This window comes from Struthio camelus, chromosome 7 (assembly GCF_040807025.1).
Source record: "Struthio camelus isolate bStrCam1 chromosome 7, bStrCam1.hap1, whole genome shotgun sequence".
Taxonomy (NCBI): Eukaryota; Metazoa; Chordata; class Aves; order Struthioniformes; family Struthionidae; genus Struthio; species Struthio camelus.
In genome coordinates this window covers 43,555,960-43,569,646 of record NC_090948.1, presented here as the reverse complement: position 1 = coordinate 43,569,646, position 13,687 = coordinate 43,555,960, and the positions used below count along the sequence as shown (strand labels likewise).

General features: G+C 47.4%; 1 protein-coding gene across 3 annotated transcripts in view; it reads left to right on the top strand.

Moving 5' to 3' along the window:
- The first annotated feature begins 5,254 nt into the window (after positions 1 to 5,254).
- RNLS (renalase, FAD dependent amine oxidase) overlaps positions 5,255 to 13,687 on the top strand; it is a 92,337-nt gene continuing 83,904 nt past the window's right edge. Inside the window, exons 1-4 of one of the 3 annotated variants that reach the window (XM_068951124.1) lie at positions 5,255 to 5,376; positions 5,501 to 5,612; positions 7,347 to 7,489; positions 8,681 to 8,839. In XM_068951124.1, the coding sequence (XP_068807225.1) occupies positions 5,265 to 5,376; positions 5,501 to 5,612; positions 7,347 to 7,489; positions 8,681 to 8,839 (526 nt within the window). In that variant the 5' untranslated portion in view covers positions 5,255 to 5,264. Of the gene's footprint in view, positions 5,377 to 5,500; positions 5,613 to 7,346; positions 7,490 to 8,677; positions 8,840 to 13,687 lie in introns of all 3 variants that reach the window. The other 2 variants (XM_068951125.1, XM_068951123.1) reach the window with 2 other exon arrangements.

Sequence of the window (13,687 nt, the reverse complement as noted above, 5' to 3'; positions counted from 1 at the left end):
CTGAGAGTTCGGGGACAGGACTACAAGACAAAGTCTGCAGGCAAATAAATGCTGTCCTTTGGATTACTTGAGCTGTACTGTCAGTGCCATGAGCCCTGAATTTGTCTCCTGACATTTGTGCTAAAATAAATGCAAGGTGAGCAGTCAGTGTCACAGCTTCCTAATGAGTTAGAAAACCAGCCTGCTTCCTCCAGGACCTTGGCTAGGTGTGGGGAATGATACTCAAGGGCTTTCTAATTAAGTGAACCTCTTGTAAAGTAGCACTCCCTGCTCTTTCACCGGAACATTTCAGTTTAGGAAAACAACCAAGCTATAATTCTGTCAGTAAAAACCACAGCCCAAACCAGAAATATTTCATGTTACAGAATCACAGAATCGTTCAGGTTGGAAGGGACCTCTGGAGATCATCTAGTCCAACCTCCCTGCTCAAGCAGGGTCACCTAGAGCATATTGCCCAGGATCACATCCAGACGGCTTTTGAATATCTCCAGCGAAGGAGACTCCACTACCTCTCTGGGCAACCTGGTCCAATGCTCTGTCACCCTCACAGGGAAGAAGTTCTTTCTCAGGTTCAGATGGAACTTCCTGTGGTTCAGTTTCTGCCTGTTGCCTCTTGTCCTCTTGCTGGGCACCACGGAGAAGAGGCTGGCCTCATCCTCTTGACACTCTCCCTTCAGATACTTGTACACGTTGATGAGATCCCCTCTCAGTCTTCTCTTCTCCAGGCTGAACAGGCCCAGCTCTTGCAGCCTTTCTTCAGAGGAGAGCTGCTCCAGCCCTCTAATCATCTTGGTAGCCCTCCGCTGGACTCTCTCCAGGAGTGCCATGTCTCTCTTGTCCTGGGGAGCCCAGAACTGGACACAGGACTCCAGGTGAGGCCTCCCCAGGGCTGAGGAGAGGGGCAGGATCACCTCCCTCCACCTGCTGGCAACACTCTGCCTAATGCAGCCCCAGGAGACCATTGGCCTTCTTGGCCACAAGGGCACACTGCTGCCTCGTGTTTTACTTGTTGTCCACCAGCACTCCCAGGTCCTTCTCTGCAGAGCTACTTTCCTGCAGGTCAACCCCCAGCCTGTCCTGGTGCATGGGATTATTCCTGCCTAGGTGCAGGACCTTGCACTTGCCTTTGTTGAACTCCAGGAGGTTCCTCTCGGCCCACCTCTCCAGCCTCTCCAGGTCCCTCTGAATGGCAGCACAGTCTTCTGGTGTGTTAGCCTCTCCCCCCAGTTTAGGATCATCAGCAAACTTGCTGAGGGTGCACTCTGTCCCTTCCTCCAGGTCATTGATGAATATGTTGAACAAGACTGGACCCAGGACTGACCCCTGGGGGACACCACTAGCCACAGGCCTCCAACTTGACTCTGCGCCATTCACCACAACCCTCTGAGCTCGGCCATCCAGCCAGTTCTCAAGCCACCTCACCGTCCACTCATCTAGCCCACACTTCCTGAGCTTACCTAGGAGGATGTGATGGGAGACAGTGTCCAAAGCCTTGCTCAAGTCCAGGGAGACAACATGCACTGCTCTGCCCTCATCTACCCAGCCAGTCATCCCATCCTAGGAGGCTATCAGCTTGGTCAAGCATGATTTCCCTTTGGTGAATCCATGCTGACTACTCCTGATCACCTTCTTGTCCTCCAGATGCTTAGTGAGGACCTCCAGGAGGAGCTGTTCCATCACCTTTCCAGGGCTGGAGGGGAGGCTGAGAGGCCTGGAGTTTCCTGGCTCCTCCTTCTTGCCCTTTTGGAAGACTGGCGTGACACTGGCTTTCTTCCAGGCCTCAGGCACCTCTCCTGATCTCCAGGACCTTGCCAAGAGGATGGAGAGTGGCCTAGCGATAACATCCGCCAGCTCCCTCAGCACTCGTGGGTGCATCCCATCGGGGCCCGTGGATTTATGGATGTCAAGTTTGGACAAAAGATCTCTAACCTGATCCTCCTCCACCAAGGGAGAGTCTTCCTTTCTCCAGCCTTCCTCTCTTGTCTCCAGGGTCTGCAATTCCTGAGGACTGGCCTTAGCAGTGAAGACGGAAGCAAAGGCAGCATTCAATAACTCTGCCTTCTCTGTATCCTTCGTCACCAGGGCACCCGCCCCATTCAGCAGTGGGCCCACATTTTCCCTCGTCTTCCTTTTGCTAGTGATGTATTTGAAGAAGGCCTTCTTGTTGTCCTGGACATCCCTTGCCAGATTTCATTCCAACTGGGCCTTAGCCTTCCTTGTCGCATCCCTGCACACTCTGACAACGTCCCTGTATTCCTCCCAAGTGGCCTGTGCCCTTTGCCACATTCTGTGTACTTCCTTCTTCTGCTGGAGTTTGGCCAGGAGTTCCTTGCTCATCCATGTAGGTCTCCTGCCCGCTTTGCTCGACTTCCCACTCAGAGGGATGCACTGCTCTTGAGCCTGGAGGAGGTGACGCTTGAATATTAACCAGCTTCCTTGGACCCCTCTTCCTTCTAGGGCCCTATCCCATGAGATTCCTCCATGCCCGCTTCCACCTCACTGAGACCCACTTCCAGCTTCTTGTTCATCAGCCTTCTGGCACTTACATTCCTCATCTGGATTATGAAAGCTTGTGTCACTCTTTTTTTTTTTAAGCTTTTTTCTCTGCAGCCAGGTTGGTGCAGTTTCTGGGGTCCCTTCTTTAGAACGTGGTGTTGGTCCTGAGTGGGGTATTCATTACCTTTCGAAATGGTACCTAGAACAACCATGAGTCTTGCAGCAATATTTCTCTCCAGGTTGGATGGTCAGGCTCAGACGGAGGTGGTTAATGGGTCATACTCTGCCTGGAGGCCAGTAATAAGTGGAGTACTACAGGATCTGTCCTGGGATTTGTCCTGTTTAACATCTTTATGAATGACCTAGAGGAGGTGGTGGACTGCGCTCTTGTCAGGTTTGCAGAAGATACTAAATTGGTGGTGGGAGAAGGGGCTTACCAGAAGATACACCTAAGGGCAGGAGGTTGGACTAGAGACCTCCTGAGGTCCCTTCCTACCTGAACAATCCTATGTTCCTACAACCCTATGATCCAGCTCGCATAATTCCTTCTTAGTACCATCTTCCTTCTTTCAATACAGAGCTTCTGCACAGAGCTGCAGGTCAGGTTTTGTATTCAAATCCTCACTAATATCCATGCCTATAATGAATAAACTTCTCTTCTCCCAAGCACCATGGGGAAACATCTTAAATTCTGTTATTTTAGTTCAATTCAAACATATTCAAATATAGACTCTAAGAGAATTAATCATTTCCAGAAAGTCAAAGAAAGTGATTATGCTGCTTGGCATGTGTGAGGCTGTATCTACACTAGTTGATCTAATCTTGGGCCACCCCAGTAAGAGAGAGATCGTGATATACTGAAGGGAGTCCAGCAAAGGGTCAATAAGACAGTCAGGGGGTTGGAGCCCAGGGTATACAAAGCTGAGAGAGCTGGGCCTGTTTAGCTTGGAGAAGGTGAAGTGTAGGGGCGGTTTAATTGCAACTTTCATTATCTGAAGGGGGTATTACAGGGATAAAGAAGCCAAACGCTTCTCAGTGAACGCACCAGAGGCACCAGCACAATTTGCAGCAAGGGAAATCCTACCTGGCCCTAAGGGAACAGTTCTTCAGCACATGAGCAGTGCTGCTGGGAGGCAGGGCCCCAAGCGGTGGGGGATCTCCACGCTCGGGGATTGCCCAGACTCACCTGGACACGGCCCTGAGCAATCTGCTGCGTCCGTGATGTTGGCTCTGGTGTGAGCTGCGGTCGGACTGGAGACCTCCAGGGTGCTGCCAAGCCTGAGCTTGGCTGTGATTTTGTGACTCTGGTTAAGGGCATCCTCTACTTCAAGTCTTTCTCTAGCCATCACAGCATCAGTTGATCCAATAGTCAGGTATTATACCTGTTATCTTCTGTATATCTTTTATACTTTTATGGTCATAACCTAATTTTTATTATTTTAAAAATTTATTTCTGGACCCATACCTATAACATACAATAGAACTATCCTAGGTACTTTTAAATACGCTTTTTTAACTAAGAAAATCCACCACATCATTAGAAACCTATCAAGTCTCTGCATAAATTTCATTGATTGAATGATCTGTTTTTTAAAACACAAGCACCCAACCCTTTCTTGAAATAAACTACTTGGAAGCAATCATACGGCCAAGCTACCATTGGAAAGGTATGATGAAGTGTAGTCCTGCAGTACTACCTTACCTGTTACCTCCCTTACTTACCTTTAAAGGCCTGGGACTTTGCAGTTCTCAGATATTTCCTCCTCTTCTGCACAGCAGGACTGGTGCAGTTTGTAATCTGCTGGCCCCACCTTGTGGAGGACTTCATCTGAAGTGAGCTACATGAAGGGCAAAATTATAAACCTGGCAGCTTCATGAAAACTTGGCTTCCAGAGGGTCTCATTTTGAACCCACAGGTCACCTGCTTCCCACGTAGCCAGGCAACTTTCTCACGCAGACTGAAGACACGTTCACGGCCTGCCTTTTGGAAACTCCGGGAGGAAGAAGGAACCGACGCTGACAGGAGCTCTCAGCGCTGTGAATGTATTTGCGTGCCACCTTTGAAGAGGTCTCCTCCAACTCGGGAAACCTTTCAAGCAAATCTTTTAGCCTGAGGACAGCGCGCTGACCTGCACAGCCCCTCTCATGTTGCTGCGCTCCTCTTGCAGCTTCGCCCAGAGGTGAGCCCTCGCGGCGTTGGTGGATGGCTTTGAGAAAGCTTGGCGAGGGGCAGAAATGGAAATGCTTCGGCATGGCTGACTCAAGGCTCTGCCCCAAAAACGCCCCTTGAAGGGGGACTTAACACCTTCTGTAGGCCCCATGAGAACGCAGGCGCTAGCGTAGGCGCACACCCCAGCCCGCACGTGGCTGCGCGGCAGCGCGTCTCAGCTGCGGTCCACCCCAAACGCCTTTTAACGTGGGTGCACAGACCCAACACGCACGTGGCTGAGCGGGAGCACAAGCTTGTGCAGGTGCGCACCGCTGCACAGGCAGACACCTCTGTGAGGGAGCATGCCGCGCGGGCGCGTCCGCAGGTCTGTGGGCAAGCAGTCGGCCCCCGCGCAGGCCCCGCGGCCGAGGGCCACCTCCCCGCTGGACCTGCGCGTTGCCAGGCGGCAGCCCCGCTCCGCGCGTGCGCGAACGCGCGCGTGGCTCCGAGCCCGCACGTACGGGCGGGCGGTGCCCCCGCGCCCGTGTCCCGCGGGGGCAGACCCACGGCCGTGCCCGCCCCCGGCGGCGGGGCGGGGCGGGGCGGGCACGGCCGGGCCATGGCGCGGGTGCTGGTGGTGGGCGCGGGGCTGACGGGCAGCGCCTGCGCGGCGCTGCTGCGGGGGGCGGCGCCGGGCCGCCTCGAGGTGTGGGACAAGGCCCGCGGCGCAGGTGGGAAGGCGGGAGAGGGGCAGGGGCAGGGGGACGCGCGCGTGCGTGCGTGCGCGCGCCTGCCCGCTGCTTGGCGGGGCGGGGCGGGGCGTCACGGGGCGCCGCCTGACCGACTGTCGCGCAGGGGGTCGCATGAGCACGAGCCGCTGCGCGCCGGACGCCGCCTGCGCTGGCACCGCCGACCTGGGCGCGCAGTACTTCACGCTGGAGCCCGGGCGCGCGGGCCCGCACCGCAGGTGAGCTCAGCGCAGCTCCGCCGCGCCCCTCCCCACCCCCCACCCCCGCCCGGGCGGGCGCGCGCGCGCGCTGGCCCTTGGCGGTTAGCCATTGGCCGTTGGCGGGGCGCGCGGCCGGGCCGTTGGAGGGGCGTCCGTGAGGCGCAGCTGCGTCTCCGGGGGCCCCTGGCCCCGCGGCATCGCCCAGGGATGGGGCGTGTGACCTGTCACCCCTGGCGCGTCGGAGGAGCCCCGTCCCCGGAAGGTTCAGCATCTTCCTCCAAGTGAAATAGAAGCTTCCTTCAGATCCTCCTGGGCTGCCTGGCACAAGCAGAGAAGTGGGTGTCAGGCGCATCTGTCCGTGGAAACCTGGAGGGTGTTTGCCCGCAGGTGCCCATAGATCCATTGTCATGGTGACGTGCGGCCTGTGAATGCCGGCACCCTGCTTTTGTCACCCCGACCTCGCTTTACCCTGTTCTCCCAGATGTGTGTCTGGCCCTGAAGAACTCTGCTTGTTTAGCATAGCTAAGATGCCTGCAGCAATGCAGAAGCGGCAGCCTGGATGAAGTGCTGCAGCATCTGTTGTCCTCCTGGGGCTGACTGCCACTGATTGACTGATTGTGGGGTGAATTTTGCCCCCAGCTGTCCCTCAGTTTGCTTTCATTCGCTGTTCATTTTTGAGATTCCTTCATATCAGCAGGTCAAGCTCCTGGCTGAACATAACCTTTTTTATGTACCTGTCATTGGCAACAGGGAATACAGTTGCGAAAGTCAAGGACAAAGCAGGTGACAGCAGGCAGGGAGACCATTGTTGCTCAGACAGCAGGTTCAGTTGTGAAAAAACCTTCCCAAAAATTTCAGGCTCTCCGTTTGATTCGTTTCATGTATGTTGGAAGACATCTTTGATGAATCCATCCGCTGTAAGAAATGCAGAGGGGTGCAGCCAAATGCCCATTTTTTTAGTCCATAAAGATCTTTGCTTTCAAGAATCAATGTGCCTTGAAGTCGCTGAAACATTATGGTAAAGGCTGTCGATGACAGAGAAAAGCTAGGTATGAAAGAAAAAGCATGAATTCTTTTATTTAGTCTCTTGCTTTGCGGAGCTCTGAAATCTCTACCTTTAGAAGAGCTGTCACGTTTCTCCAGAGATGGAGGAAGATCATGTTTTTTCTGATCAGGGGCCTGTTTGAACTTGCTCATTGCGTGGGACTATTTACAGTAGATTTAGGAAGGGGGTGGTGATGTAATAATGATGGTAAGTTGTAGGCAATACAGGGTGTTCATGCTAATACCAGTTTGCATGAAAGTTGTGTTTCAGACACCCACATCCAGCTCCTGCAATTTTCCTGCTCTTCCACAGTACAGGAGTGGAGAGTCAGTGTGTACAAACACTCAAAACATTAAATAACTTTCCTTCACGCTCCTTCCACAGTTAACTCTTTCAAATTCCTGGCTGAAGGGAAACTTTCCAGTCAAACCGCTTTCTAACAAATTTGTATTGCAGGAGCTGTAGGTAGGGTTGATTTCTTATAAAAAGCCAGCCCCCATAAAATAGCAAAATAGTTTGTCTTTTTATAGCTACGGTTAGTGTTCTTGCATGGTCTGAGTTGAAACACAGATTGTAGGAGGCAGGTAAAAACTGTTCGGTAAACTCAAAAGTTATGCCAGTCCTAGCTTCAGTTATGAAAAATGACGACACCTGCTCTGGGTTTTCATGCAGTGCATTTCTTATCTGTGTTGTTTGCTCCTTTTAAGCTTCTATGAGGAACTTTTGTCTCATGGCATCTTGGAACCACTGACTGCACCCATTGAAGGAATGGTAGTGAAAGAAGGCTCTCGCAATTACATGGCACCCCAGGGCACCTCGTCAATTGTCAAGTATTATTTAAAACAGTCAGGTAATTTTTGGATGCCATTATATGAAATGAAAGTTTTAAACTGTGTTTTCGATGGCGTTCTAGAACTGTTTTTCAAATTTAAATTTCCAATTAGGATGTTCAGGTTCTTTGTTTATGTATGTCTTGAAGTTACCTGAATGGGTAAACACATCTGTAAGCTCTATAAATTTCCAAGTCCTATAAGCACTTCACTGACTTCAGCTGCCCTGCTGGCTTGTGGAAATGTAATGTACAAGTCTAAAGTCTGTAGGATCAAGGACCAAGCTTATGTTTATACTGTTTGGGTTAGCGTATGAAAGTCAGATCTAACACAACTAGGACAGTGATAGTTCAGTGGGAATGGGACCATACAGTGTTTGCATAGATGATTAAGAAGAAATTTGAGTTGCATAAAACTTCCGTCAAGTGAGTGTTTTGGTTTTTCTCGTGATTGTATTTAACTACGCTGTTTAACTGAGTAGCTGGGAACATGGTTGATGAGCTTCATCCTGTGTTCAGTAGAAATGAATGCTTATACGGTATATAAACCTGCTGTGCTGAAAGTTCTTTAGAAGAGACTAAGAAGAAGATCATCTGCTAGTTTAAACTGCAACTTCTGTATTTGGTGTGACATGGCAGAACTATGTTATAGTGTTAAGTGACTAGCTTTACTCTAATTTAAAAATTGATGTTAGCTTTATGGACGGTCAAGCTGTGCACCTTTCGTGTGACTTTTTTTAGACCCTAATTTTACAAATAATTATATGTGTTCCTGTCTTCTGATATGTGAGATATGCTAAAAGGGGCATCTTTTCTAACCTCTCTTTTGCAGCTCCTGGGTGTGTGCCCTGATCACTTACCCTTTGCCACCTCCTGTGCTCATCTGATTTCACTCTCTGTTGGTTCAGCTCACTAAATCTGCAGAAAACTAACCTGACAAAGAAAGGAGCTCATAGTTTTCCACCAGTTTATTGAGCTGAATCATGTCAGCAAAGAATCAGATGAATACCAGCCCTAGCATGAGGAAGGGATGAGAATTTTCAGGTGATGAGGATCTTTTTTTTGATGTCATACACTGGCTGTTAAATTGAGTCAACTGAATTTGTGAAACATTGCATGTGTGCAGCCTTCCAATTATTAAGGGAAACTACTGTGCATTTTTTCTGTCGAATTTCCTGTTACATGTATTTAACTTTTCCTTTTTTGAAGCAGGTGCGGATGTCTTCTATGAACATCATGTGACTGAAATCTCTCTTCGAGGTGGGAAATGGGAAGTCTCCAGGAAAATGGGATTGCCAGAACAGTTTGATATAGTTATTCTCACAATGCCTGTTCCGCAAATTCTTCAGCTACAAGGTGACATTGTAAACAGTAAGTTCATACCTCAAAACTGCGGGTCTTTAACCTAAAATGACAGTTTAGCATCTGATATGGCAAAGAATCACTCAACAGTCTAAGCTGTCTTTTACTTTCCCCCAGAAGAGAAAGAAGTTGAAAACAATAAGAGAGAGGTAATTTTAAGGTTCTTTGAGCAGTAATACCTTTAAAGCAAAAATTTTTGAAGAGTTTCTTTTTTTCCATGAGACAGTTTTTCATCTGATCTTTTCTGTGTGCCTCAGAAACAGAACTAGTCTCACTGTAACTTGAAAATAGCAATATTAGTTTTGGTAGTTAATGAATCCATTAGGATCCTCAGCTGGTCGCCAAGTGGTGGTTTCCTTGTTGCTATCTCTTTCTCAAGATCTCTTGCTGGTTTTCAGTGTTACCTTCAGTATATTTGCAGTAGGAGTAACGCAGGGGGTAAGACTTGAATAACATCTGTAGCGTGGGAAAAATAACTAAGACATTTCAATGAGACTAAAATTGTATGAGCTAGAGGGGAGGAAAAGAGCCAGAGCAGAACTTTTTGGTCTCAAGTTTATAAGATGAAAGCTGCTCAGACCCTCCAGCTTTGCAACAAGTGGTAGCTTGTTTGCTGTTTCTGGCTGCCCCCTGGGGGTTGTATTCCCCAAACACAATTAGATCTCTAGTTATTCTTTGGTGATTTATCTGGGTAAATGTGTTAACAGCGCCTCAGAGTCTTAGAAAGAGCAGTTCCCTGCTGAGAAAAGAAGTGCAGCTTCAGGTCTGGGCAAGTTTACTGGCTTAGGTGCGAGTAAAGGGCCAGCCTTGTTCTGAACATTTGCATGTTATGTGAAGCTGATCTTGCTCAAGTAAGCTCTGTGCAAAGTCAGTGTCCATCTGCAGCGTGCTCCCAGCAGTGTGGTTGCTGGGAGGGCTTATTTGCTGAGGTACAGCCATCCTTGTGAGCAAATGTGATATATTTGCCATGAGATTTGATCCAAATTAAGGAATCCTTGCAGAAGGGGGACTGTGAGGATTTACAAGGCAGAGCTCTTGTTGTGACTCTACAGGATATGACTCTGAGTGCTGATGCTGAGGAGAAGCCAGCAGACCCAGCGAAATCTGCGCTGACTCTGGCAGAAACATATAAAGTACACTGAACTCTGGATGTATCACCTCAGGTGCAGCATTGTACAAGGACATGCTGCCTCCGGGTAATAACTTCTCTTTGAACTCACCATGCTGGAAGCAGTGCAAGGGCACCCGCGTGGCTCTATTTGAGTCCATTCTGGTCCGACAGGGTTTATTACCTCCTTGCTGCCAGCTCTTGAAGTAGACACTTCAGTGTATTTGTATTTTTTTTTCCACGATCTGGGCTATAGCAGTTCTAAAGATGAAGAGCTGACTAATGCTTGGCTTCCTGTTCTCTGCTGTATCTTGGATTTTAATGTGTTTAAATATGTGAGTCTGCTTTGGATACTGTCTGTCTGTTAAAAGACATTAGAGCAGTAGGAGAGGGTGATTAAAGTGAGCCTCCAGGGCCCATCTGAAGGTGTTTCACAGTAAACAGAAGCTGTATGAGAGAAAACAAGAGAAGAAAGTAGGGGAAAAAAGAGAAAGAGAGATGGCAACAGATCTTTGAACTTCAGGACAGCATCTTAGGGTAGCAAAGGGAAAAATGATGTCTGATCATGATAAGGAAGAGGAGTATTTTTATTACGATCTCTTATTTTAAGCTTTATTGTCTGAAGAGATAATTCTCTGCTATTTATTGTTTTGTATACTCGTCATTTATCTTTTCTTTTACCATAGTAAGTAATGGTATCCCTATTGAATTGTCTTGGTTAGATGAATGTGCCTTTTTGCTTCATACTCTGAATCATATGAGCAGGGTAAATGCATAGGCATCTTTTTTGTAATTATATATTTCACTAGTATTTGGGTTTCAGTGGCCGCATGTGCATTATTCTGCAATATAAAGATATAATAAACTAACGTTAAAAAAATTGTCTGACTGGTCACTAACTGAAGCATGGCTTCACAAGCTTTAGAAGGTAAAAGGAGAGTGATGTATAACAGATGAAAAGAAAAGATGAGTGTTAGGGCACGCTCCTCTTCCCAAGGAGAGACATGATCCCTGGTTTTGGTAGGCATATTATGACATTAACAACATAGAGTATTAAATGCTTGGAGATGTTTGCAGTCATGGCTAACTCTCTCAAGCTACTTCAGTCTGGTGAGCTCAGCTCAGAGCAGATATGAAACCTCAATAGTCCAGACTGTACAAGTGCATTGGGACAGGCATAACTAGGTGGCAGTTTGATTTTTTACTAGTGCAATTAATGGGAGTAATGACAGTGGTAGTGGGTCTGACAGCGGCCCATCCTGTCCAGTGTCCTTTCTGACGTTTGTCAGCGGTGAACGTCCTGCTAAGAGAATAGAAGTAGAGTAAGTGTGTAGTAACGTTTTCTCCAAATATTCCCCTAGGTTCTGCCACTCTGCATCTCAAGTCCTTCCTGAATCAGAACTGATGTCTCTAATTCCTTCCTCCCCCCGCCCCCCCCTTGCTGAGTTGCAGTAACCTGTCTCTTGTCCATTAGTTGTGAAAGGAGATTAGGGAGGCTGAGCCAGGCACGTGCAGTTGAGTAGTGTGAATAATTATCTAGGAAATGTTGTACATCCTTTCTCTAAAGGAAAGCTGTTTTCTTTCCATACTTCTTCCCTAAAGAAATGTCACATAGTGTCTTAATTAGGAAAAACACTTGCTTAACTTCAGAGTCCTGTGGAAGTTCAAGTTCCCTTTGTGAAGCAGAAGTGTTCTAATGAAAGCTGTTTCTGCTACTTACTCAAGTTTGAATGCGATAAATTCCTTTACCTTCGTGATGTTCGTCACCAAACCTGAAAACTTGTTCAGTCCAACTTAAATATTTTTATCTTACTGTATTATCATTAACTCCTGGATAATTACATACTTGCTGCCTGGGAGCCTACTCACACCATGTTACCTCCAGAGAGCAGTGTCTAGAAGGATGTGTTCGAGGCTTGATTAAATTCTTCACTTTATTAAAGCAGCAAGTGAAACATGAGAGCAGACAGACTGATTCAGTGAAATACTTACATATTTCTTGGCTTTCTCAAAAGAAGTTCTGATTTACATGAGTATGTAAAACATTAACATTTTGAAATAAATTCACTGTAATGCACATTTAATTCCCATGAAGTTTCAGTAGATGGGGTGGTGGATGATGATCTGCATATGTGCATCAGATGACGTTCTGGGTGTTTTGGGGCTCTTATTTTGGTTGACAATTCTTTAAAAAAATTTTAAAGTAATAAAAATGATTTAAAAAAAAAAATTCCAGAAACCCTTGGAAGCAGAAGACCTCTAACTGTGTACCAGCTGTACGTTTCTGCCCTCTCTTAGAAAGGTTATCATGACAAACTGGTTTCTCCTGTGGTAGTTAAACCCTTTCATGCACAAAATGTGGGCAGGTCCCCTTCAGAAGATAAGGTGAACAGTTCATTTCAGTTGCTCCCAAAGTGCTGGGACTGTTGGATGCTTTCCTCACCGTCCTTTTCTTAATCTTCTTTATAACTGCAGCATTGACTTCTATCTGAGGGAGCCCAGAAAGACATTTTCTTCTTCCCATCTCTCTCCCTCGCTCAACCTCAATTCTGTGGTAGACTAGTTTCTTTGCCTAATACAGACTTCAAACCAATTGTTAATTCTTCATCTGAAGCAACAGGGTTGACTCTCTGTACCATGAAGTTTCCTAACATTGGAGCTCTTATCTTCCTTATTGCTGTTTCTTTAGGCCAAGAGGTGAAAGGGGAGAACGTAAGGGAGATTTTTAGAGCCTCAATGAAGGGAATTTCGGATTCTCTTAGACTTACGAAGGGCCCGGATACCTCACTGTATCTCTGATTCTCAGCCTTATATTGGTTGTATGTTGAAGAACTGAATTTAGATGACAGAGAATAGGCATTTCCTGGATCCACCTCTTCTGGGATTTAAGATGCGACTTTATGATGAGGTTTAACCTCTTTAAATGTGGATAGCTCCTGAAAGTGATAGCCCTTTCCCCTCCACAGTGACAGTGTCCTACTGTTGCCCCTCTGTCAGCACTAGTAAAGTGGGTAGCCGCACCGTGAGTCAGATCAGCTCCCTGTTCTGACTCAAAACTGATTCTGATAGTGTAAATGAATGTTGATTTTTTTTCACTTGGTTCTGCAAGCTTATATGGCTTGCTGAGTGACTGCCTGATGGTTAGTGTTGCTAGCCCACAGATCTGCTGAGGCTGCCTCCTTGTACTTAAAGCAGGTCAGTTATTTGTATGCTCTGATGTGCCAAACGCAGAGACAAAATTTGATGATTTCTATTGGAAAACACATTTGTACGTTTCCATTGTACAAATTGGCAATTCCAGCTACTGCTGAAGGAGGAGAACCCTACTCCTGGTTGTGTATTTCCCCCTTGCTGTCGCTCAGGACTGGAGAAAGCACTTTACTGTGCCGCTGTACTCATGACAGCTGAAGTGAAGGATGGTGTAAGAGGAAAGGGAGGACTTTCTCCTTCTGGCAACAGCAGGCTGTGAAGTCAGCTCAAATATCAGGTGTAACTCTGCTTGAGAATATTTAACTGCCTAAATAGTTTCTTTTTGAGCAGTGGTCCCATAAATGATCACCATAAGCTGCTAAACATGCAGCGTGTTTATTTAATACCAGACTAGTTTGGACACCTGTGCCAATGTTTTCAGAGATGTGTCCTGAAAATTAAGCTCCTAAATTTGTAGTTAGGTGCTTCAGCAAAAGCGTCCTACGTATGTGCACATTGTGGGTTCCTTGTCATTGCAAAACTGGTATGTGTGACTCCAC